The sequence below is a fragment of the Zootoca vivipara genome, chromosome 14 (genome assembly GCF_965207765.1).
Source record: "Zootoca vivipara chromosome 14, rZooViv2.hap1.1, whole genome shotgun sequence".
Classification (NCBI taxonomy): Eukaryota; Metazoa; Chordata; class Lepidosauria; order Squamata; family Lacertidae; genus Zootoca; species Zootoca vivipara.
Genome location: NC_142597.1, coordinates 38,050,046 through 38,075,221, shown reverse-complemented (window position 1 = coordinate 38,075,221; position 25,176 = coordinate 38,050,046). Strand labels below are relative to the sequence as shown.

The following is a 25,176-nucleotide window of genomic DNA, read 5'->3' as shown; positions in this document are numbered from 1 at the left end:
AGTACTCCAGGTGAGGTCTGACCAGAGCAGAATACAGTGGTACTATTACTTCCCTTGATCTAGATGCTATACTCCTATTGATGCAGCCCAGAATTGCATTGGCTTTTTTAGCTGCTGCATCACACTGTTGACTCATGTCAAGTTTGTGGTCTACCAAGACTCCTAGATCCTTTTCACATGTACTGCTCTCAATTTGTTCTGACAAGAGTCCTGTTCCTGCAGAGGTGCACTTCGTCCTCAAAACAACCCTATGAGGTAGACTAGGCTGAGAAAACATGACTGGCCCAAGGTCAACCGCGCGCGGTGCATGTGTAGGGGATCTGAAGCGCTGATCTCCGCTATCCTAGTCCAACACTCCCTGAAGAAGGGAGTGAGGAAGCAAGGATCACACTCACAAGGCAGGAAATGGGTTCAAGCATAGTCACTGTCCCTCCCTAGAGAATCCTGGGAACTGTAGTTTGTTAAGGGCGCTGAGGGATGTTGAAAGACCTCTATTCCCCACACAGAGCTGCAAGTCCCAGAGTTCTCTATTAAATTAACCTGCGGATTGCAGCTCTGCAAGGGGGACTAGGAGGTCTCCTAACAACTCTAAGCACCCTTAAAGGTAAAGGACCCCTGACCATTAGGTCCAGTCGTGACCGACTCTGGGGTTGCGGTGCTCATCTCATGTTATTGGCCGAGGAAGCCGGCGTACAGCTTGCAGGTCATGTGGCCAGCATGACAAAGCCGCTTCTGGCGAACCAGAGCAGCGCACGGAAACGCCGCTTACCTTCCCGCTGTAGGTATTTATCTACTTGCACTTTGATGTGCTTTCGAACTGCTAGGCTGGCAGGAGCTGGGACTGAGCAACGGGAGCTCACCCTGTCACGGGGATGTGAACCGTCGACCTTCTGATCGGCAAGCCCTAGGCTCTGTGGTTTAACCCACAGCGCCACCCGCGTCCCTTAACCAACTACAATTCCCAGGATGCTTTGGGGGGGGGGAGCCACAGCTGTTAAAAGTGGTATGGGGCTGCTTTAAATGCACAGTACAGATGTGACCAGGGTTGGTTACAGTTTGCACAGTTCCATACAATTGTAGGGTTGGAATCCTGGAAGAGGGTCATCTAGTCCAACCCTCTGCGATGTCCACCCAGCTTTGGCTCCTACCTGGTGGTTCCAGAAAGCAGTGACAATGGCAAACCCAAAAAAGATTTGCTATGGAAAAGGCAAACACTCTCAAATGCTTAAGTCAGGCATCCCCAAACTCGGCCCTCCAGCTGTTTTGGGACTACAACTCCCACCATCCCTAGCTAACAGGACCAGTGGTCAGGGATGATGGGAACTGTAGTCCCAAAACAGCTGGAGGGCCAGGTTTGGGGATGCCTGGCTTAAGTCAAGCCAACTATGGGTAGCCCCTAACCCTGTCTAACCAGCAGCTAGCCTCAGGCCGCAGCAAAGTGATGAGCATTGCAAAAGAAAGCCAAAGGCTGGGCCTTGATCTCTATAAGCATATGCGGCGCCAGGGTGCAAAGATCCGCCTGGTGCCCCTCCCCAGGTTGCCCAGTCCCAGGCGCACAGGAGGGCGGACCGACTGGCCGCCTCAGCATCTCACTGACTCAGTCGCCCCCAAACCTGTGGTGCAAAGCCGCCCACAGCAGATGAGCCCGCCGCGGCACTCCAACCAATGGGCAGGCTCTTCCCCAGACTCAACTCTTGGGGCCCGGACTCTCGGCCTGGCGCCCCTGAGAGCCCAGCGCCCTGCACCCCTAGTGCCTATGGGTAAGACGGCCCTGTCTATGAACCAGGAACATACCCTGCTCCAAGCCCAGCCCCCTGAGACCCCCAGCCCAGCTGATTGGCTCCTGGGAGGCTATGGTTCAGCTGGACGACTAACCAATGGGACTGCCTCCAAGCTGCACCAATGGCATTGTCCTTTGCCCCATCAGTGCCCCGCCTCCTTATGCACCAGGCACAATAGTTTGTCCTTCGTTGATTTTGCCTGCTAATCTGGCTGCTTTCTTTTGTTTCGTTTTTAAATCTAGATTACTTTTTGTTCCCTTTTCTAAAAACATGTAATGCAGGGTAAAATCAGATCACAAATCTGAGAGCCTTTGTCCAATAATAGATATTCTCTTTTTTTCTCTTTTTTTAAAAAAGAGCCGACAGACTAAGCTTCTGATAAAATATACACAAACTAAAAAAGGAATTTACAGAATAAATAGAATTAAATATGTAGTGTTTCGGGTTTTCGATGTTGTTGTCAAAGTTGAGATTTATGGGACAAAGCTTGCTAGTCGCCTCCACGTAGGCAGAGTATGGAGAGAAAGCAAAATTTGCCCCCAACCGTGATGGAAAAGGTGGACAAGTGTGCAAATTATGGCTAAAATTTTAGTTGAGGTTGAGGTCTCCAGTTACTGATGTCTCTGTCAAGTTTCATTTCTTCCAGTTCTCTTTGGTTCTCGTGGGGAAACACAGCCCCAAAGATGTCCTCATGGTATCGCTTCTGCCTCTGTAAAAGCGAATGAAATAAACCAGCAATCAGTATTATTTGCCACAACATGTACTAGAGGGGGTCCCACACTTTTCAATCAATTTCCCCATCACTTTTCTAATCACACACACACACAAAAACAATGTTTTGGATTTGTTGCACCAGGGTAAAATAGGGCTTTAATTTAATTGCACAAAACTATGTTTTTGGTAGGGACGCGGGTGGCGCTGTGGGTTAAACCACTGAGCCTAGGGCTTGACAATCAGAAGGTCGGCGGTTTGAATCCCTGCGACGGGGTGAGCTCCCGTTGTTCGGTCCCAGCTCCTGCCAACCTAGCAGTTCAAAAGCACGTCAAAGTGCAAGTAGATAAATAGGTACCACTACAGTGGGAAGGTAGAATTGATAGAAGGTAGGTAGAAGGCTGATCGTCGAAGAATTGATGCTTTTGAATTATGGTGCTGGAGAAGACTCTTGAGAGTCCCATGGACTGCTAGAAGATCAAACCTATCCATTCTTAAGGAAATCAGCCCTGAGTGCTCCCTGGAAGGACAGATCGTGAAGCTGAGGCTCCAATACTTTGGCCACCTCATGAGAAGAGAAGAATCCTTGGAAAAGACCCTGATGTTGGGAAAGATTGAGGGCACTAGGAGAAGGGGACGACAGAGGACAAGATGGTTGGACAGTGTTCTCGAAGCTACGAACATGAGTTTGACCAAACTGCGGGAGGCAGTGCAAGACAGGAGTGCCTGGCGTGCTATGGTCCATGGGGTCACGAAGAGTCGGACACGACTAAACGACTAAACAACAACAACACAGTGGGAAGGTAAATGGCATTTCTGTGTGCTGCTCTGGTTCACCAGAAGCAGCTTTGTCTTGCTGGCCACATGACCTGGAAGCTGTATGCCAGCTCCCTCGGCCAATAACGCAAGATGAGCGCGCAACTCCAGAGTCGGTCACGACTGGACCTAATGGTCAGGGGTCCCTTTACCTTTACTATGTTTTTGGTATAATACTGACAGTGTGCAGGAGACACAAGCTGAGTGTTTTCAGTGTACACATCATTTGGGGCGAACTAATGCTAGTGTACTGGAAGAAGCAAAGATTACCAGTGTCAAAGCAATGATTCTTCAACATCAACTTCATTGGACTGGTCATGTTGTTCAGATGCCTGATTATCGTCTTCCAAAGCAACTACTCTATTCCGAACTTAAAAATGGAAAGTGGTCAACAAAAGAGGTTTAAAGACTCTCTCAAGGCAAATCTTAAAAAAGTAGTATAAACACGGACAACTGGGAAACACTGGCCTGCGAGCGCTCCAGTTGGAGAACAGCCTTTACCAAAGGCGTCATGGGCTTTGAAGACAGTCGAACTCAGGACACAAGGGAGAAACGTGCTAAGAGGAAGGTACGCTTGGCAAACCCTCACTGTGATCAACTCCCGTCCGGAAAATCTCCCCACTGTGGAAGGACGTGTAGATCCAGAATTGGCCTCCACACTCACTTTCTGTTAAGACTGTGTTCATGGAAGACAATCTTACTTGGCTACGAGTGATTGCCAAAGATGAAGAAGAAAGAAGTTTTCAGCGTACCTTCAGCTGAAAGCAGTAATCTTCAGCCTGCTGCTCCGTCAAGCCCAGATGCTTGGCAAATATCTCCCTTAACGTCTTAGCGATGTCTCTAGCCATACGGATGTCCCCACAGACGTAGAGGTGGCCCCCCTCTCTGTGCAAGAGCCTGCACATGTCGGACTCCAGCTTTTTCCGAAGAAGGTCTTGGACGTAAACCTGGGGTTGGGAGTGAGAAGAACATCCAGCTCCATCATTATCATAGCTGTCAACCCTACCGTTTTTTGCAGGAAACCCCCTTATTTAAATCCATTTCCCGCTGTTACCCCGGATTGTAAAATATCCCGTAAATCTCCCGGATTTTAAAGGAAGCAGCTCCTCTCCCTCCCCGCTGGCCACGGAGGCTCCACTTGGCGCCCCCCTGCAAGCAAGCAGCCAGCCGTCGCCCGGTAAAATGCCTCGCACGGCAGCTGGCTGCTCGCTCACTTGCCGAGTGCTGCCAGAAATCGGCTCTGTGCATGCCCGGGCATGCCCTGTGCATGCCCGGGCATGCACAGAACTGATTTCCGGTGCCCAGACATGCGGAAACGGGCAGCCTGGCACCGGAGGCCGCTTCTGCACATGTCTGGACATGCGCAGAGGCGATTTCCGGTGCCCTGGACATGGGCAGAGCCGGCACTGGTAATCACTTCTGCGCATGCCCAGGCATGCGCAGAGGCGATTTCCACCAGCACTCGGCAAGTGATCCCTTATTTTTAAATCCGAAAGTTGACAGCTAAGATCATTATTACAATGTTTTAGGGCTGCAACATTTAACACAGTGTTGTCTACTTGGACTGGCTACAGCTCTCCAAGGTCTCCAAGGCAGAAAGAGGGCTATCCCATCACCTGTGGCACATTTTGGGGCGCAAAAGGGTTAGTTGTTTAATTTGTCATAAATGTCCGTGACCGCTGGTCTTCAGCTGGTGAGTCTGGACGCTCCAGTGGTTTGTGGCCTGACCCAAGGTGGGTTGCAACAGGAGCAAGACTGCTGTGCAAATATGTAAAAGGTTAAGAAATGCATGTTTGGGTTAAAAGTGGGTCCTTCAAGATAAAACGAGACTTACTTTGGGATAGCCAGGCTCTCTGGAGTAAGCTGTGTAGACCTCTTGGAGGATCCCTTTCCTTTTCATTTCTTCCATTTCGTCTTTGTAGAGGTGATCCAGGCTGGCATGTCGGCAGCCAAATAACAGGATCATACTCCTTCCTTTGATCCCTAGAATCAGAAGCCTCTAAATCAGTTTTCCACCAGGGTGGTGGGGTGGAGTGCGAATGGATCTCCTTCTGTCCCAATTTAATTCATGACTATTTGGGGTGCCTAGTTCCCGCTGTGGTGAAACTGGCCCTTTGTGGAATAGATGCATAGAGTCTATGAATAGACTAGAGTCCCTGAAATGCTATCTTTCTAAGTTTTGGGGCAGTTAGGCATTTATTTATTTATTTATTTATTTAGCAGAGAAGGGCCAACAGATGTTGAGGTTTCGGGGGGGGGGGAATTCAGTGCCCATCCCTGAAGCATTACAGTGGTGCCTCGCTAGACGAATTCCACGGGTCTTTTCTTATAACGAAAAATTCGTCTAGCGAATCCCATAGGAATGCATTGAATTTTTTTGAATTTTTTTTTGCCCATAGGAACGCATTAATTGAATTTCAATGCATTCCTATGGGAAACCGTGATTCGCTAGACGAATTTTTCGTAAAATGAATTCGTCTAGCGAGGCAACCTCCACTAGAAAAAACCTTTCATTAAGCGAAAATTTCGTTAAGCAGGGCATTCGTTAAGCGAGGCACCACTGTATAAGAAGGAAACATTATAAGAAGGAAACATGATAGCAAAGGGGGGGGGGAACAGAAGGGCAGCAACTGTCACCCGAGGCCTTTCTTTGTGTGCCTCCTGCAAGAGAGGCCCAAATGGGCCTTTTCTGTGGTGGCTCCCCAATTGTGGAATGTTCCCCCCAGGGAGGCTTGCCTGACGCCTTCATTCCACATCTTTAGGCACCAGGCAAAAATGTTCCTCTAAAACCAGACCTTTGGCAATTACCTGTCTGTGGCCTTTTAGAAGTAAGTGGGATGGTCTTAATGTATTTTTCTCCCCCCTCTCTTGTTTTTAATATAACTATGTGGGGGTTTGTCTGTCTGTTTGGTTGTAAGTGGCTTTGGGTTGCCCTGGGTAAATATAAAGCGATTAACAAATCTAATAAATAAATAAATATTTTTAAATTTTATTTTTTAAGAGCGGAAATATTATTGCTTTCATTTGTAAATTGCTTCTCATGAGGCCTCCTGAAGTGATTTTTACAATATAATGTATATAAAATAATGTACAAAAACTGTCGTAACATAACAAAGAGCACATACATAAATTCAGTTCAAATCCAAGCCAGAGAGCAGATGGGATAAAGATTTTTGGAAGCCACGTGGAAAGGGGAAACCCCTTTAGCTGAACAGACAACAAAGATGGCGGCCGTCTGATATGCAGTGGCCATGAGTTCCAAAGGGTAGGTGCCACCACACGAAAGGCCAAATTCTGACATTGTGAGGAAGAGGCCTCCGGATAGGAAAGTTTATGCAGCAGGCCCTCAGCTGCAGAAAACAGTGATTGGCTGAATATATTAAGGATGAGACAATCTTTCAGGTTTCCTGGTCCCAAGCTGTTTAGGGCTCTATACACTAAAACTTGGATCTTGAAGTGTGCCTGTTTCTCATTTGCCAAATGTTGCTGCTAGCATGCTGGGAACTGTAGCTCTGAGGGAAGTTAAACAGTTCCCATAGTTCTTTGGGGGGAAGTCACGCGCTTTATGTGTTTGTTAAACGGGTGGTATGTATGCAGGCCTAACAGCTGGTTGCAAATGTCCCCTTTTACCTTTCTTTTCCAAATCATAGAGGCGCTGTTGCCAGAAGCTTCTGAACGGGGCGATTCCTGTGCCTGGCCCAATCAGGATGCACGGTTCGCGTGGGTCTTTTGGAAGCCGGAAGCCATCACCACTAGACAGAAAACAAGAACTGAGTAGGCCTATTGCTATGTCCAAATGATAATGCATATATTAATATTGTGCATCTTAAAGCGACTCCTTTTGGAATAAAAACATTGTCAAGGCCCATAAGTTTAATTAAAGCTTTACTCGCAGAACTTTCTTCAAAACAGAACAAAAAATTGTAAATAATATATCCAAGTAATTCCATACAAGATCTTGTGCAGTCCAGCAGAGGCTCTGCTTTCTATAAAATATGAAATACTCCAAACAGATCTAAAACCACAGGTTTCTCTCTTTACAGCCTCCATTTTGCCTGAGGCTGTGTGCTCCTGGAGAACTTCATTTACATCCTACTTCCACTGAGCCTGGGAACAAATCTAAACACAGCGCCCTTTCAAAATGGAGATTTGCAACCAAATACCTTTTCTACCCGATGTAAGGTTAAACACTCAGATGTTAGCTAGCAGAAAGCAACAATGGTTAATTATCAACCCATCAAGGAGCTCAGAAACCACTTAGTATACTCCAGTGCAATTTCCCCATGTTAAAGCCTTCAGTAATACACATTTAGGCATTCCGCATTTCAGGGTCAATTGAACAATTATACTTAACAAACGAGACCCTGGTTCAAATGGTGAAGCCAGCAGATCAGTTCTCATCTTTGCCATGAACTCACTAGGTGGTCTAAACCGAGCTGCCCTACCAACTTCTGCAACACTTGAGAGAGAATCTTATTCCTTACTCTCCAAGATCACGTCCGTCGGCAGGAGACACTCTTCTGTGAGTTCCAAAGATGTCACAGCTCACTCTGCATTAACTTGGAGCAGGGCCTTTAGTGTGGCTGTCCCATTCTGTGGAATAGCATTGCCACCTACTTTGTAGCATCTAACCAAGCTTTTCCTCCTCCACCAGTAAGAGCTGTTTGACAGTGGAATTTGCTGCCAAGGAGTGTGGTGGAGTCTCCTTCTTTGGGGGTCTTTAAGCAGAGGCTTGACACCATATGTCAAGTCATATTTGATGGTGTTTCCTGCTTGGCAGGGGGTTGGACTGGGTGGCCCTTGTGGTCTCTTCCAACTCTATGAGTCTATGATTCTAACATTCCACAGCCTTTTAAATGTGTTTGTGAGTGTGGGGGCTATTGTTTTGTTGTCTCTGTTTTAACTATTATTTGTGCTTTATCTTGTGTTTTTATCTTGTGGACCACCCTGAGAACTTTCAATGAAGGGTGGCATATAAAGCTAATAAAGTAAATCTAATAAAGTAAAATAAATAAATTGTATGGGGGTGGCATTGGTTGGTTTCGGCCAGCAAAAGCGTAAAATCAAGTTAATGTGCTTTGTGCACAACCAGGATAGGGCTGACCTGGAAGATGGGGCACTGCAGGCACCCCACATGTCATTTTGAGGCTGTGAGTCCACCAACATTTCCTTACAGCCCAATTCTTGACTGCGCCATTACCTGCGTACAAAACAGGGGATGGTCTCCTCTAGGTCAACAGTGTTCAGCCAAGTGCTGCAGACTCCGTGATGCACCGGACCTTCTCCGTCTGAGTGGAGGGGGGGGGGGGGAGAATATCAATTAAACCATTACCCCACGAGAGGCTAATGTGATACAGTATTCGAAACTCAGCTAGATGGGTAAAGAAAAAGCGCTTTTATATGCGTTGTCTATGCATTACAACACTGTGACACCAGGTGGCGCTGTAGACTTCCGTTTTTGCCAACCCAATTTCTCATACAAAGTTTACAACGCGTTTAACTGAAACACTTCTTTGACGTGTCTGGATCCAGCCTAAGTCAATACCAGGTGTCAGCATTATTTGGCATTTCCCAAAGCACACATGCCAGCAAGGAGCTCACTGAGTCCTGTGGCTCTGCTCCTCTCCCACCTCGAAGCCTCCGTTGGTTCCCCCACCCTCTCCAAACCAGAGATAGAGAAATTGGAAGTGTCTGATTTTCCCATCTCATTTTTTCAATTCTCTACATTTCCACATTCCTCTGCGATTTATTTTGTCTTTTAAAAAGTCCCACTGAACATTTTGTCTGCTTTTTAGTGCAAATTTCCCCTAATAGACAAATTGGTGTATGTGTTATTTCCCCCAATACACCAACTTCTATGCACAATCTATCCTAAGATATGCACTTCTGTACAAGCAACTTGGTTGGAGAACTGCATTTCAAAATTCAGAGAAGCGGGAATTTCGAACGATGGCTGCGTTTCAGTTCAGGAAGGGCAAAGCGGGGTAGATCTGCCTTTAAATGCAAATTGAATTGAATCTCTCCCTCTCCCGCCCTGCCTCCCTAATTGCTATGCCCAATGCCAAGTGCGAGGGACAAACACAGTGTTGCCGTGTTGCCATCAGACTGTTTTTAAAGCTGGTGGGAAGGAGTCACCCATTGGTGCCTGCTGCCCATTGAGACTGGCAGGGCAGGAGGCAGGGAGCCCAACAGCAGGTGGCGCCAGAGGCTACTCATTGTAGTCCCCATCCTCTTCCCTGCTGAGTTCTACAAGGGGCAACACTGGGACTAAGGAGGAGGAGGAAGCTGACATCTAGGACCACTTCCTGGACTGGTTGTAAGCAGGAAGGCAAGTCGGTAGGCTGGGCTGAGAGCAGAGATCTGTGGGGCAGTGCCTGACTAGTCCCAATGTACCAGCTTCTGCTGAATTTCCCACTGTGCGGCATCACACTCCAGGAAGCCCCTATTACCTCTGGTCCTGTAGGTGACCACAGCGATCGTCAGGTGGAGTTCTCCGGGCTCCTGGTCCTGCGAGGAACTGATGGAGTAATACCTGGGTTTCAGCAAAGGCAATTGCGACAGCAAGAAAGAGGTTGAGACCTTGGCTGACGGAAACTCCTGCAACACCTCTAGGAAGGTGGGGCTGTTGTAAAACTTCCACTTGTTGTACTCCTCCAAGTTCTAAAACGCAAAACACGCAAAAAGCCCATCAGAGAGCCAGCCGGCTGTAAATCAAAGTTGTAACCCTACTACAGTATATGCATTTTTCTCCACATCCCTCTGCATCATGAAATTTGGAGGGAGTGGATTTTAAAGGATGGCTGCTATTCACGAAGTGCGAATCAGGCACATTCATATTTAAATGCGAACTTTTAACATGCAGCAAGCTCAGGACCACAATACTTCAAGGACTGCTTCTCCCCATATGAACCAACCCAGATCCTGAGATCATCTTCTGAGGCCCTTCTTTGTGTGCCTCCTTCTCGTGAGGTACAGAGGGTGGCAACACGAGAACGGGGCCTTCTCTGCAGTGGCTCCCTGTCTGTGGAATGCTCTCCCCCAGGGAGGTACGCCTGGTGCCCAGGCAAAAACGTTTCTCTTTAACCAGGCCTTTGGTTGATTGTCATGCCCTTTTAAAATGTGTTGGGGGAGTGTTATTGGGTTGTTTTTTGGTTTTGGTTTTGGTTTTGATTGTGTATTTTGTGTTTTTATATTGTAATTTTATCCTGTGAACTGCCCTGAGACCGGTGGATATAGGGCGGTACACCAATTTAATCAATAATAATAATGTGTGCTGTACAGTGGAACCTCGGTTTGCGACCGTCTCCATTTACGATGAACTCAGAGAGCGACCGCCGCGGACCCGGAAGTATTTACATCCGGGTTCCACACGCGCGGATGCGTTGAAGTGAACTGCGCAGCGCATGAGTGCGCAGAAGTGCTCTATCGGCGCTTTACGCACGCGCAGAAGCGTGCCTTTGGCGAGCGACGAACTCGGGGAGCAACTGGCTCCCCGGAACGGATCGTCGTCGTAAACCGAGATACCACTGTATTGCCATTGCTACGTTGAAGTTATTTCATATACAGTAGTTATGTATTGTATGATGTTGTGGTGTCATGCATTTATAAATATATATTTTTTGAAAAGTGAACAGAATCATTTTTCTCCTTATCCCCATGGGCAACACAGTAGCAACATTAGCAAATGAACAACAGGCCCACTCCAGAAAACTCTATGATTCAGCAGGCTTTTTTTTTTTTTTAAAGCGAATGTCCATTTTATCATGGCAAAACTCACATGAGATAAGAGGTCCAGCCTCTCCTTCTCGCTCTCTTCTTTTGCCAGCTGAGAAAGGTTCCGAAGCAACTGTTGGGAAGGCGGAGTTGTAACATCCAGGAAATGAATCAAGGCTTGGGAAAGAGTGCAGGCTGGGAACTTGCTGTCCGTCGTCCAGTAGCCACCTGGAATCGAAGTGGAAACGAGTTGGGGGAGAAATCTTCAGATCTCCCAAAGAGGAAGTCAGCTGGGGATGGGGTTTTGTGCAAAGGAGACACAGATCAAGAAATAGGTGTGGCTGCTTTCCTGCCCTAAAAATGTTTTTCCAGACTTTGGTTGAACTCAGCAACCAGTGCCAGTTAAAGGTACCATTAAGGAAAGGCTTTGGGGGCAGAAGTCCGGGGCAGAACAGAGTAGGAACCCCTCCCATTGCTACCACCGCCAAACATAGCAGGACTGGCTTCCTGCATTCTGAAGAATTTGAAGTACTAATATGCATTTACCATCTGAAGAAAAAGTCCCCTGTAAGACCGGTAAACTCAGAGTCTAAATTTACCCAAATTGTACCACTAATTTCCATCAATTTCAACCTGAAGAGAAAAGGATGGAGCACTGCTGAGCTGTAGAGATGGCAGCCTTGGTCTCTACAGCCTTGGTCTATCCAGTTCTGCTGGATCTCTCAGCGGCTTTTGACACCATTGACCATAACATCCTTCTGGAACGTCTAGAGGGTTGGGAGCTGGGGGCACTGTCATACAGTGGTTCCGCTCCTTCGTCCTGGGCCGTGTTCAGAAAGTGGTGGTGGGGGATGAGTGTTCGGACCCCTGGGCTCTCACTTGTGGGGTGCCTCAGGGCTCTGTCCTCTCCCCCATGCTTTTTAACATCTACATGCAGCCACTTGGAGAGATCATCAGGGGGTTTGGGCTGGATGTTAATCAGTATGCGGATGATACCCAGCTCTACCTCTCTTTCAAATCAGAACCAGTGAAGGCGGTGAAGGTCCTGTGTGAGTGCCTGGAGGCGGTTGGAGGATGGATTGAGGCTGAATCCTGACAAGACAGAAGTACTGTTTGTGGGGGAAAGGACGTGGGCAGGCATGGAGGACTCCCTGGTCCTAAACGGGGTAACTGTGCCCCTGAAAGACCAGGTGCGCAGCCTGGGAGTCATTCTGGACTCGCAGCTGTCCATGGAGGTGCAGGTCAATTCTGTGTCCAGGGCAGCTGTCTATCAGCTCCATCTGGTACGCAGGCTGAGACCCTACCTGCCTGCAGACTGTCTCGCCAGAGTGGTGCATGCTCTAGTTATCTCCCGCTTGGACTACTGCAATGCGCTCTACGTGGGGCTACCTTTGAAGGTGACCTGGAAACTACAACTAATCCAGAATGCGGCAGCTAGACTGGTGACTGGGAGCGGCCGCCGAGATCACATAACACCGGTCTTGAAAGACCTACATTGGCTCCCAGTACGTTTCCGAGCACAATTCAAAGTGTTGGTGCTGACCTTTAAAGCCCTAAATGGCCTCGGTCCAGTATACCTGAAGGAGTGTCTCCACCCCCATCATTCTGCCTGGACACTGAGGTCCAGTGCCGAGGGCCTTCTGGTGGTTCCCTCGTTGCGAGAAGCCAAGTTGCAGGGAACCAGGCAGAGGGCCTTCTCAGTAGTGGCGCCCGCTCTGTGGAACGCCCTCCCATCAGATGTCAAAGAGAAAAACAGCTACCAGATTTTTAGAAGACATCTGAAGGCAGCCCTGTTTAGAGGGGCTTTTATTTTATTCTTTTATTCTTCTGTTGGAAGCCGCCCAGAGTGGCTGGGGAAACCAAGCCAGATGGGTGGGGTATAAATAATATATTATTATTAATTATTATTATTATTATTTCACCCAGAAAAAGAAATATGAATTGAAATAGCTACATGAACACTCAAGTGGATAAGTAGACAGTGGAACCTTGGTTCTCAGACACCTTGGTACTCAAACATTTTGCCTTCTGAATGCCGAAAACCCAGAAGTAGGATGTCCACCCCAAAGCCTTTGCAGAACCAAATGGTGTTGAAAGTGGGTTGTTTACAACCGCCCAGGTACTATAACGAGTGCCAGTAATTATGAATGCACAATGCAAAAGATGCACAATACAAAAGATGTCTGGAGGGACTCTGAGCTTTGCTTTGGTTTCAGGTTTTCAGGCTTAAAGTTCTACAAGTCCTGACTTACGATCGCTGCGCCTTTCCAGCCTAATGACCTCATCCGGCGGAGGAGCATCTGTGATTCGGGCGATGATGCCATCCACGAGAACTTTGCGGTTGCCAGGGACGATCCCGAGATGATCTCCAGGGAGATACTCGACTTCCTGATTTGTCTCACAGGAAAGCTTAATTAAGATAGTCGCTCGACTGAAACGGCAAGCGAAAACAGACCCATCAAACCGTCACAGGATTTCCTTGTTGACACTTTGGGACAGGATACATTTCTGGTGTCTGATGGGGGAGAAGTATTGTCTCTTACTTAGATTCCCTGAAAGCCAGTTGACCATTTATGGAAAACCTTGCCAAATTGCAGGGGGATTCCCCCCCCCAATCAGTTAAAGGGAAATTTAGAAACATGCCGATCAACACACAGTAAACTGCAGCACATGTCAGTATCTTCCTACCTGTTGGTCAAATGAGCTGACCAGGTCTTCAGGACTCCAGTCCAAATAACCCCCAAGTCCAGATTAGTTTTTTTAAAAAATGAAAAGGGGAAAAGAACTATGCCTAGGATGGGTTAAAACAGGGATACTCAGAATATGACTTGAATACCTGGACTTTGAACTTTGCAGGTTCTGCCGAAACTTTAGTTTCATCGGAATGATGGTCTTCCCATGGACATCACCAAGTGCTGTGAAGGGGGAAACATTTGCTAAATTGGAGTTTGAAACATTCGGCATGATGCACTTAATCAGGAGGTTGTTTACAGCTCCAATGATATCTTCCTATACACATACAAATGTAAGGCTGTCATCACAGATTCCTCCCCACTGGAGGGCTGCATCACAATCCTTGATTTCCACAAAGTCAGGGGAGGGGAGGGGAACAAAAGAGAAGGCAGGTTGCACAACGGCAGCAGCCCATGGCATGGGAGAAGGCGGGAGAGGGACCGAGAGGGCAAAAGTGGGGGTTTAAAACAACAGCAGAAGTTTGAGTGAAGCAAAAATGGAGGAAACTGAGAGGGAAATGGTGGATTTAAACAACAGGTTTAAATACTATGAAATATTTGAAGGTGTATACATATTATGTTCGAAAGCACGTCAAAGTGCAAGTAGATAAATAGGTACCGCTACAGCGGGAAGGTAAACGCCGTTTCCGTGCGCTGCTCTGGTTTGCCAGAAGTGGCTTTGTCATGCTGGCCACATGACCTGGAAGCTGTACGCCGGCTCCCTTGGCCAGTAAAGCGAGATGAGTGCCACAACCCCAGAGTCAGTCACGACTGGACCTAATGGTCAGGGGTCCCTTTACCTTTACATAATAATAATAATAATAATAATAATAATAATAATAATAATAATAATACTATTAATATATTGCACACACACACAAATGTATTTGAGAGGCAAGGTGGGAGGAGATTATACCTTTCCCCAAGTCCAGAAGCTGAGAGTCATACACAGTTCTAAAATTCTTTGGATCCCAGGTTGAATTACATGTATATGCTTTCGGAACCAAGATATTGTGCTTTTCACGGATAGCAAAATTTTTGCAGGCAATCTTTTAAAAAAACAGAAAAGAGAAGAAGATAGGCTGAAAATACGGAGGGCTCTCATCTTGAGTTAGCATGGACCATAAGCAAATAAACTCACTTCAACTGATTACGTTAAAACATGTTTGTTTGTTTGTTTGTTTGTTTGTTTGTTTGTTTGTTTAAGCCAGTTCAGCTTAAATGTAAAGATGATGCAAACCAGTGCCATTTCCGTTCTTCTCTAGAACTGAGACAAAACATGGGGGCAGGCAGCGAGCTGCTAAGAGGGGAATAATTTTCAATGACCATTTCATAAGCACTGAAAACTCAGAGAGTTCTTGCAGATAGCTGCAAAGGGAACACAATCATCTTCCTGTCCGGGAAGGATTGCCTGGAATAGGCTCTGTTGCTCCTGTGTTCACATAGCTGTCAACATTTCACAATAAACAAGGATGGCCCTGTGTCTGAGAGAGTGAGGCTAAGGCGGGAGTTTTGTGTGTGCCACATGTGGTGGACCACATAATCCAAACTCAAAGCATTCCACAAGTAAAAAGCAGAAGCCAAACAACCAGACATGTGCAAGAGGAAATTGGTCCCATTTTACAGCTGATGAATACTGAGGCACAGCAATAAGCTTTTAGCACAGCAGCTGCCAGCCAATTCACAGACAAAACTCCAAGCAATTGTAAGTGGGTGTCTCTGAGCATGTGCAAATTGCTCACACCCAGCCCTGAGCCATCGCAGCCTTCCCACTCCTCTCAACCTCAGGGATGGGGAAACAATGCCTTTCTGGGTACTATTGGCCTACACCTCCCATTATCCCTGACCGTTGGCTGTCCTGGCCAGGGCTGGAAGCCAGTAATCTGGAGGGCCAAAGAGTGATGTTAACTCTCCTTGATATTCTGCACTAATTTGCACAGTTTGGTCCAGTTGCAGGTGCATTCAAAATCAGAGACGATTACTAAAGAAACTGGACGCCGAGGCTGGGAGATAACAGGTTACATCCAATACTCATCCTACTCAGAGTAGACCCATTGAAAAGAATAGACCCGACTAACTTGGGCCTATTAATTTCAATGGGTCTACTCTGAGGAAAACTGAGTTGGATATAACCCAATTAATGTACCAGGCGCGCCAACTCTGTGGGGCCGAGGTGTGTTTGGCCCCCTCAATATCTGTTGGGAAGGGGCCAGCCCCCCTCAATGTTGGCTGCTATTGCAGACCTCTAAGCGAGGGTGGCGCTGTGGGTTAAACCACAGAGCCTAGGGCTTGCAGATCAGAAGGTCGGCGGATCGAATCCCCGCGACGGGATGAGCTCCCATTGCTCGGTCCCAGCTCTTGCCAACCTAGTAGTTCGAAAGCACGTCAAAGTGCAAGTAGATAAATAGGTACCGCTAGAGTGGGGAGGTAAACGGCGTTTCCGTGTGCTGCTCTGGTTTGCCAGAAGCGGCTTTGTCATGCTGGCCACATGACCTGGAAGCTGTAGGCCGGCTCCCTCGGCCAATAACGCGAGATGAGTGCCACAACCCCAGAGTCAGTCACGACTGGACCTAATGGTCAGGGGTCCCTTTACCTTTATCTTTGATTTCAGCCCCCCACCCCCATATTCCCAGAACAGGGGTCAGGAAACACCACCATTTGTGGCATTGCCCATTTCCCTACAACATTTGGACCCAATGTCTTTGTGAATCCTTCCCCTCCCCCCTCCTGAATCTGGTGGCTGTTGGTACCTTGAAGGTATTGAGTGCCCACATCCGGAAAGCTTCTTCCTGTCCATTGAGCTCGTCTCCTTCGCCCATCGGGGTGAGCGGCGACGCCCCCAGCTGCCCGAGCTTTTGGTAAACAGTGCGGGCAAAGGCACAGAACTCTGGATACATGCTTGAACCCAAGCCAAAGACGGCGTATCTGTTCCAAGGGGAGAGCTGCGTTAGCTGTTGCTCTTGATACCATCAGAAAGAAATGACGGGCGACGCGTGGAATGGTTTGGGGAGCATCTGAGCAGAGATGGGTCCCTGATCAGCTCTCTGGGTGAGAGAGACTTGCTTATGGGTGAGATAGACGTATAATAGACAGAGGTGAGGAACCACTATTGGCCTAAGGGTCACATTCCACTTTGGGCAACCTTCCTGAGGTCACGTGTCAGTGGTGGGCGGGACCACAGGCAAAAGTGGGTGGGGCCATGGATGTCAATTTTAGCTGTACAATAGGCTGATTTCTATATCCACACCCCTGTCTATCCTACATCCAGACAAGGAAGAGATGTTTTCAGAGTTCAAGGACACAGCCCAGCAGGAACACCCAGGTATTATACCACTTGCATGATTAACAGGATTCTCAACTAACTAAAGAAAGCTTGATTAATTGTATATTTTAGTTGATTGCTCAAATAACCAATCAAATGGGCATAGGTTTGACATTATTTCACACACAAAAAAACACCAGCTTTTGTTTTTGGATAATGTACAGGCATCAAGGCAACTTGGATCTAACACACAGCATAGTGTTAAGAGGACAAGTCACCTTGAACCACAGAATCATGTGCTTCCTCCATCTCCCCGAAAAATGTCCAAACCAAAGCGTCACTGGTCTTATGGTTTGTTGGGGAAATGCCAACTTCAAACCATTGTTTTATAAGAGTGCTTATTTCAGCGAACCATAGTTAAACCCACAGTTTCGAGTTTGGACATAACATTAAACTGTGTCTAATCTAAAATTAACACCTTATTCCATCCATGCCAGAAGAAGAGGGTGTGTGTGTTTAGTGTTACATAAAAGCCAAGCAAAGTGCAAACCACGGTTTAGTGTTGCATGCAAGCAATTTTTAAAAACAATTTACCAATCTTCTCCCTTATAGAATTGGGGACACTCTTTTAGTCAATCAAAAGTTTTTTTAAAATGTATTCAACCTATTCAGGTTAATAGAAGTTGCAACCCTAATAACTAAAAACATTTCCTTAAAATGAACAATACAAGAACAGCAAGCAAAAGGATTGTCGCTGAGCGACAGAGACCCTGATCTGAAACCTTTGACAGCTGCTGCCACTCATTGTCGACAATACTAGTCTAGATGGGCCAGCGGTCTCACTCAGAATAAGGCAGCTTCCGACACTCCTCATAGGACCAGATGGCAAAGCAGGATCTCAGATCAGAAAGGCCAGACGTTCAGAAACCTGACAGTATTGTTAAGCGCAAGATGAGAGCGCGCACACCCCCAGCCAATAAACAGTTACCTGAATCTGTTGCTCAGTTGTTTCAAAGACAGCAGCGTGTTCTGTAGCATCTGTGGCAAAAGGAAAAAAAACCAGACAGGAGACACCATTTACATTGCATTGATAACCTCGCTCACACTGGAAATTCATTTTGCCTTGTGGCCATGAAAAGTTACTTTTCCGTTGCTGGGCGCGTCTCCGTTTCCAAAAGTGCTGGTGACCACCAGGAGGAGGGCTTCCTTCTCCAGATCCCTTGGATCGTAGTCGTCCATACAGATAACCTAGAAGAGGAATTCGGCTTTATAAGCAGCTGGTGGAGGTTAAAGAAAAGGGACAAGGTTTTGTGGCGGGAAAGCCATAGTCAGCCATGCCAAGCTGGGAGAGCTTCATTGGCAAGGCAAGACACGCATAATCTCAGGTGACGGAAATAGGTTCACCTTGAAATGCAGTCACATTTCTCCCACACTCATAGTTGCTGCGAGCCCCAGGAGGGGGAAGAAGGAGGAGGAGGAGGAGGAGGAGGAGGAGGAGGAGGAGGAGGAGGAGGAGACAGGAGGAGGAGGAGGAGGAGGAGGAGGAGGAGGAGGAGGAGGAGGAGGAGGAGGATTTGATATCCTGCTTTATCATTAGAGTGGAACCTCGGTTTATGAACACCTCGGTTTACGAATTTTCGGTTTATGAACGCCGCAGACCCATCTGGAACGGATTAATTCACTTTCCATTACTTTCAATGGGAAAGTTCGCTTCAGTTTATGAACGCTTCAGTTTATGAACAGACTTCCGGAACCAATTGTGTTCATAAACCGAGGTACCACTGTACTCTAAGGAGTCTCAAAACGGCTAACATTCTCCTTTCCCTTCCTCCCCCACAACAAACACTCTGTGAGGTGAGTGAGGCTGAGAGACTTCAGAGAAGTGTGACTAGCCCAAGGTCACCCAGCAGCTGCATGTGGAGAAGCGGAGATGCAAACCTGGTTCCCCAGATTATGAGTCTACCACTCTTAACCACTACACCACACTGGGGAGAGCGCTCTTGTGGTCAAATCCTTCTTGCTGGTTTCCCACAGTTCAGCCACTGTGAGAACAGGATGCTGGACTAGATGGGCCATTGGCCAAACCCAGGAGGGCCTTTTCTTACATTCTGATGTAGTTATAATGTCACTCTCCCCTCGTAGGGAAAAGATATTAAAGGTCATAGAACTGTAAAGTTGGAAGGGACCACAAGGGCCATCTAGTCAAACCTCCCCTGGAATGCAGGGATCTTTTGCCCAACGTGGGGTTCAAACCCACGACCCTGAGATTGAGAGTCTCATGCTCTGCTGACTGAGCTATCCCAAGAAGCCTCTTACCCTGGTGTTGAAAGCACAGTTGAAGAGGTCACAAAGGTTCCGCGCCAGCGTTTCTGATCTTCCTGTTTCCGTCGCGTACAGGACAGTCGCTTTGATCCTGCCTGCTGTGGCTCTCCGCATGAGCGACGATGCAAAAAGCACAGCCCTGGGAAATGAGGAGCGATAGATTCCTTGTCAATTTAGTTAATTAATTCATATGAGTTAATTAATAAGACTATAATTAATAATGTCAAGAGGATTTATGTGCCATCTTTCATTTCAAGAAGAAATGCCAAGGCAGTTCACGAGCAAATAAAAGCCAACACAGCAAGACTCAAACCCATTCTAAGGATGCAGCTGCCCACAGTTAAAACACATAGGAAAACAACTACATTAAAAGCACCTGTAATTAAGGTGGAGTATAGGGTCAGGTTTAAGGTGCTGGTTTTGACCTTTAAAGCCTTATGCGGCTTAGGACCCTTGTACCTGTGGGACCGCCTCTCCCGGTATGCCCCACAGAGGACATTAAGGTCCACAAATAATAACATACTGGAGATCCCGAGTCACAAGGTGGTTAGGCTGGCCTCGACCAGGACCAGGGCCTTCTCAGTACTAGCCCCGACCTGGTGGAACGCTCTCTCTCATGAGACTAGGGCCCAGCGGGAGTTGTCATCTTTTCGTAGGGCCTGCAAGAAAGAGCTGTTCCGCTTGGCCTTTGGACTGACTCAGTCTGACCCCGGTGTTATCCTCCCCTAAGGTTTTATCCTACAGATATTTAAATGAGGTTCCACTTGTAGAGTCCCATTTTAAAATTGAATTTTAACATTGTATTTAATCTGTATTTTAACTGAATTGGTTTTTTTATGCTTGTTTTGATATTTTTGTTGTTAGCCGCCCTGAGCCCAGTCTTGACTGGGAAGGGCGGGGTATAAATAAAAAATTATTATTATTAATTATTATTATTATTATTATTATTAAATTCATGCTAGTCCTACTTGGAGCAGACCCATTAAAACAGTGGACATGAGGAACTTGGGCCTGTTACTTTCCATGGGTCTACTCTGAGTTGAATGCAAGCCTGTTAAAGTTGAAATACCCATCAAGGAGAGTCAGGTGATCAGGAAAACACTAGTCTAAATAGGTGTGTTTTCAAGAGCCGATGGAATGCCAATACTGATGGGGCTTTCTGCGTTTCAGCAGGGGAGGAATTCCACAAGACTGATGCTACCACTGGGGGGGGGGGAACGCCTCTGTGTTATCATGGCAGAACATAATAGACAATGAAAGGCTGTTAACCCTTGAGGGATAACTTCAAGGCCTATCCTGCCTTCCTTTCTGGCATGTCCTTAGTTTTAAACCAGGCTTGGACCAGAAAGCCTTTCAAAAAGGGGAGTGCCCTCTATAAAGTTAGTTGCACATCCACCCCACTTTGAATGCACATACAGTGGACATCATTGGGTGTGCAGGATGGGAGTGAAGTTTGTTCCTGTGACTCCCGAAACACATTATTTCAATGCATCAGGGGTGCTCTCCAAAACTACCTACACACCGCAGAAATGGCAACAACTTTTCTCCTGGAAACATACTTGGCCCAGATGCAGAATCTTATCTCTCTTTTCCGTGGCTTACGCCCCTCGTCTTTCCAGATGTGCGTTTTCCATGCTTCTACCTTAAGCGGGGAGAAAGTTGGATATTTTAAGAGGACGTTGGGCTGGCTTTCTTTCCACAGAAGGTGACAAATAAACATAATAAATATGAAGCAACAACAACAACAACAACAACTCTGCAGCAAGGGTGGGGGACCTCTGGCCATTTGGGCCAAGCCCTACCTATCATATAGGACATCAGGTGTGGGGCACATGAAACAGGAGAGGTTAGATCTAGCCTAGCATCCTAGAATCGGAGAACTGTAGAGTTGGAAGGGACCCCTGCAATGAAGGAATCATAGCTAAAGATTCTCTGACTGATGGCCATCCAACCTCTGTTCAAAAACCTCCAGTGAAGGAGAGTCCTCCACCTTCTGAGGGAGCCCATTCTGCTGTTGAACAGCTCTTACTGCCAGAAAGTTATCCCCAATATTTAGTCATAATCTTCTTTATTGTAATTTTAATCTATGGGTTCGGGTCCAACCAGATGCCCCTATGGGAAACCCGCAAGTACTGTAAGGCCCCGCCCCTGGCCACTTAGACTTGAGATTGTTTTGCTCACCTGGTAATAATAGAAAGGGGAGAGGATGTAGTTCAACATCTCCTGGTGGAACACAGGTGTAATGCTGCCTGAGATGGGAGGTACCAGCCAAACCCAGTCAGCTGGGCATCCTCCTCGAATCCGGTACTCGTTCTGCATGTATTTCATGAACGACTCGGCAGCAGAATGATGGTCCATGATGGTGACATTTTGTTTCTGGGAGAAACACACAAGCTCTCACTAGTCACTTCTAAGAGAGGAGTGCCAGAAAATTCCCATGAACGTGGGAAACAGGAGTGGAAATTGCTGAAGTTCACCTATTCATCCCATTTCTGGAATGGAAATCAATCTTGCAAATACCGTCAGTATTATTTGCTGCTGTTGCTTCCAGTCTGCCAATGATATGTAACTGATTACCACCCCCATTTGCATTGCATTTCCATTGCATTGAAATAAACGGGATAGAATAACAAAACAACAATGTAACTTGCGTCAATAATTACATAAATTGCATCATGGTTTACATAAATTGCCTAGCTTATGCAATGACACAACTTATGTAATTCATTTATGTAAACTGTGTAACTTATGTAATCGTGTACAACTTTGGGGGGGAGGAAGATGAATTGCAGCAGAGCGGAAGCCGTGCCGCATGAGACTAATACAGAGCAGAGCAGAAAACAAGGGCTTATTCCTACTTCCAAACAACCTGCTTATTGAGCATTCATCCTGATTTGTTTGCACATATACACTTTGCGGACTTTAGGTAGGGTTGCCATATTTCAAAAAGTGAAAATCCGGACACAAGTGTTGTTGAGCTTTTTTCGCAAAATGAATCTGGACGTATGGCAACCCTACTTTAGGCAATGTTAGCTCTTTATTGAACATCCATTTGGATTTGCTTGCAGGGAGAGGTTTGGGACCAGTGAGGCAGCTGAGAGCCAACTCAGCACTGGAACCAGGTAGGCAGAAACACCACCTCCTCAAAACTGCTGACCTTACGCAACTGCCTGTAAAGATGTCCATTGCTGGAGATTGGGGCCCTTGACATGCAAGGCAGATGTTCTTCACCTGAGCCACAACCCTTCCCTAAATAGGATGCTACCTTAGACTTGGCCAGACCAGTTGTCCCATTTTGCCTAGTATAACCTGATCTGACTGGCTGGGCTCTCCAGGAATAATGTCCCCTCCATCACCTGCTCTTTTGAAGATGGAGATTGTCTGGGATTGAACCTGGGACCTTCTGTGTGCAAAGCCTGGACTCACTGAGCTACAGCCATTCCCCTCCTCTCCCCCTGCTCCCACTCACCTGAAAGCTATGAAGCACAGCCACATTTACTTCTATCACAGCTTTGTCTTTCCACAGCGAGGAGAGCTTGTTGGTTTCCAGGCCCATCCGCCTCCCTACATCCTACGAAGAAGGAAGAGGTGAAGAAAGAGCAAGGCCACCTTCTGGACTTCAAGGACCCTCATCAGCACACCAGAGTAATGGCCTTGTCAGTGGGCCAATAGACAATCTAAGAGTAGCCCTTCACCAAGATGGCACCCACCAGATGCTTTAGACAACAACTCTCACAATTCCCAATGGTTGGTTTTGCTGGCAGAGGCTGATGGGAATTGGCGTCTGGAGCCCACCAAGCTGGGGAAGGCTGCTATGAACTAGCACCACCCAGTTACAGTAATGCTGTAGTGCTACAGAAAATTTGCTAACATTCCAACTGCTGAAGGGGAGGGACTGCTCTTTCCTCCAGTGCAAACTGAACAATACAAGGCCTTAGCGACATCCACACAGTAGCCCTCTATAGGGCTGCCAATAGAGATGGAGGAGTGCTGCCACTCAAACCACTTTATTATTATTATTTTAAAAAAGAGAGGGTACCTGAAGGATATTGTAGCGCTGTGCATCGCAGAAGTCTCGTACCCCGATCTCGGTCCCCATGTACCAGCCATTGAAAGGGCAAGCTGTGAACTCCAGTCCTCCACACTCAAGGAGCATGTTTGAGACAGCAGGAACGGCGTACCATTTCAGGTCCAGTTCTTTAAACCATTCGTATCTGGGGGGGGGGGGAGGGAAACCACACGAAATTCCACCACTCCGTATGGATGCTCAGAAGTGAGTGCTGCTGTTTATGCAGCCAGCACAGCAGCATCCATTGGGATGGCCCGTAACTCAGTGGTAGAGCACGACAAGTAAGAGCTGACAGTACGAGCTGTTCGGCAGTGGAATTTGCTGCCAAGGAGTGTGGTGGAGTCTCCTTCTTTGGAGGTCTTTAAGCAGAGGCTTGACAGCCATATGTCAAGAATGCTTTGATGGTGTTTCCTGCTTGGCAGGGGGTTGGACTGGATGGCCCTTGTGGTCTCTTCCAACTCCATGATTCTATGATTCTATGACAAAGGTCCCAGGTTCAACCTCTGAAATTTCCAGATACAGCTGGGAGAAACCCCTGCCTGAAAACCTGGGGGAATTGACTCAATATAAGGCAGATTCCTCTGCATCCATGTGCAAAAGAGAGGTAACAGCAAGCTCAGGGGAGCCCCAAGACTTACAGCAGAACAAAAGATATTTGGGAAGACATGTCAATCCGAGGGTGTTTCCATTGCTTATTAAACTTTCCTTCTGAATTGTTTGTGGGGAGGTTAAATGATGCTGAGTTAAATCAAAGGTCAGCTGACACTTCCGGGTGCATTTTCTCCCCACCTTATTTATTCCCCAAAGTCTGATATTTCAGGGAAGTGGGTTTCTTGCACAAGACCTCCCAACCAACTCTAATGGTCCATCCTGGAATTGCGGGATTCCGTCCCCCCAAATGGAAACAGCCTGGAAGCATCGTTATTCAATGTAATTTTGCTCCGGCAAAAGCCAACAGATTAACCCACCTGGCACATGAGGCCCCGAATAATAGCCTCTCTTCAACAACGGCCTGCCTGCCCATCAAGAGCAGGTCCCGGCCGCTGTCATCTGAGGCCAAGGCACTTACGTGGGATGCTCCATAGACACTTCAAGGACAAGCTCTGGCGGCAGCTCAAACAGTTCCGGGTCTTGGCCATCGGCTTGGAGGATCAGTGGAACCACATCAAAGCGGCCATACTTGGGCTTCCAACCAAGCTGGATGCACAGCTGAGAGAAGCAAAAGAAAGGAGGTGGGCTGGGCTTGTTTTCCCCTCTACTGGCCAAAGCAAAAGAGAGAGACTTAACTCCTTAGATGCTCCTGAAGAGCCAGCAGTGCCTGACGCTCAATGGGAGTGGTGGGGTGGAACGCAGGGAGGCCAACAGTAGGTGGCGCCAGAGCCAATGACTGGCAGAGCAGACTCCAGTTTAACAGTAACAATTGTTATTGTTATTAGCGCTGTGGGTTAAACCACTGAGCCTAGGGCTTGCCGATCAGAAGGTTGGTGGTTCGAATCCCCGCGACAGGGTGAGCTCCCGTTGCTCAGTCCCTGCTCCTGCCAACCTAGCAGTTCGAAAGCACGTCAAAGTGCAAGTAGATCAATAGGTACTGCTACAGCGGGAAGGTAAACGGCGTTTCCGTGTGCTGCTCTGGTTTGCCAGAAGTGGCTTTGTCATGCTGGCCACATGACCTGGAAGCTGTACGCTGGCTCTCTCGGCCAATAACGCGAGATGAGCACCGCAACTCAAATCGGTCACAACTGGACCTAATGATCAAGGGTCCCCTTACCT

General features: G+C 47.4%; 1 protein-coding gene across 1 annotated transcript in view; it reads right to left on the bottom strand.

Annotated features, from left to right (window-relative positions):
* Positions 1 to 1,975: 1,975 nt before the first annotated feature.
* Positions 1,976 to 25,176, bottom strand: part of NOS2 (nitric oxide synthase 2) — a 39,038-nt gene continuing 15,837 nt past the window's right edge. The window contains exons 9-27 of the mRNA XM_088657764.1: positions 24,476 to 24,615; positions 23,377 to 23,551; positions 22,807 to 22,908; positions 21,519 to 21,713; positions 20,897 to 20,979; positions 19,332 to 19,476; positions 18,159 to 18,263; positions 18,004 to 18,053; positions 16,504 to 16,678; positions 14,670 to 14,802; positions 13,858 to 13,936; positions 13,274 to 13,452; positions 11,086 to 11,249; positions 9,758 to 9,968; positions 8,509 to 8,596; positions 6,939 to 7,060; positions 5,143 to 5,291; positions 4,061 to 4,255; positions 1,976 to 2,490 (exon numbers count right to left, since the gene is read on the bottom strand). Coding sequence (XP_088513890.1) covers positions 2,362 to 2,490; positions 4,061 to 4,255; positions 5,143 to 5,291; positions 6,939 to 7,060; positions 8,509 to 8,596; positions 9,758 to 9,968; positions 11,086 to 11,249; positions 13,274 to 13,452; positions 13,858 to 13,936; positions 14,670 to 14,802; positions 16,504 to 16,678; positions 18,004 to 18,053; positions 18,159 to 18,263; positions 19,332 to 19,476; positions 20,897 to 20,979; positions 21,519 to 21,713; positions 22,807 to 22,908; positions 23,377 to 23,551; positions 24,476 to 24,615 — 2,619 coding nt within the window. The 3' untranslated portion in view covers positions 1,976 to 2,361. The remainder of the gene's footprint in view (positions 2,491 to 4,060; positions 4,256 to 5,142; positions 5,292 to 6,938; positions 7,061 to 8,508; positions 8,597 to 9,757; positions 9,969 to 11,085; positions 11,250 to 13,273; positions 13,453 to 13,857; positions 13,937 to 14,669; positions 14,803 to 16,503; positions 16,679 to 18,003; positions 18,054 to 18,158; positions 18,264 to 19,331; positions 19,477 to 20,896; positions 20,980 to 21,518; positions 21,714 to 22,806; positions 22,909 to 23,376; positions 23,552 to 24,475; positions 24,616 to 25,176) is intronic.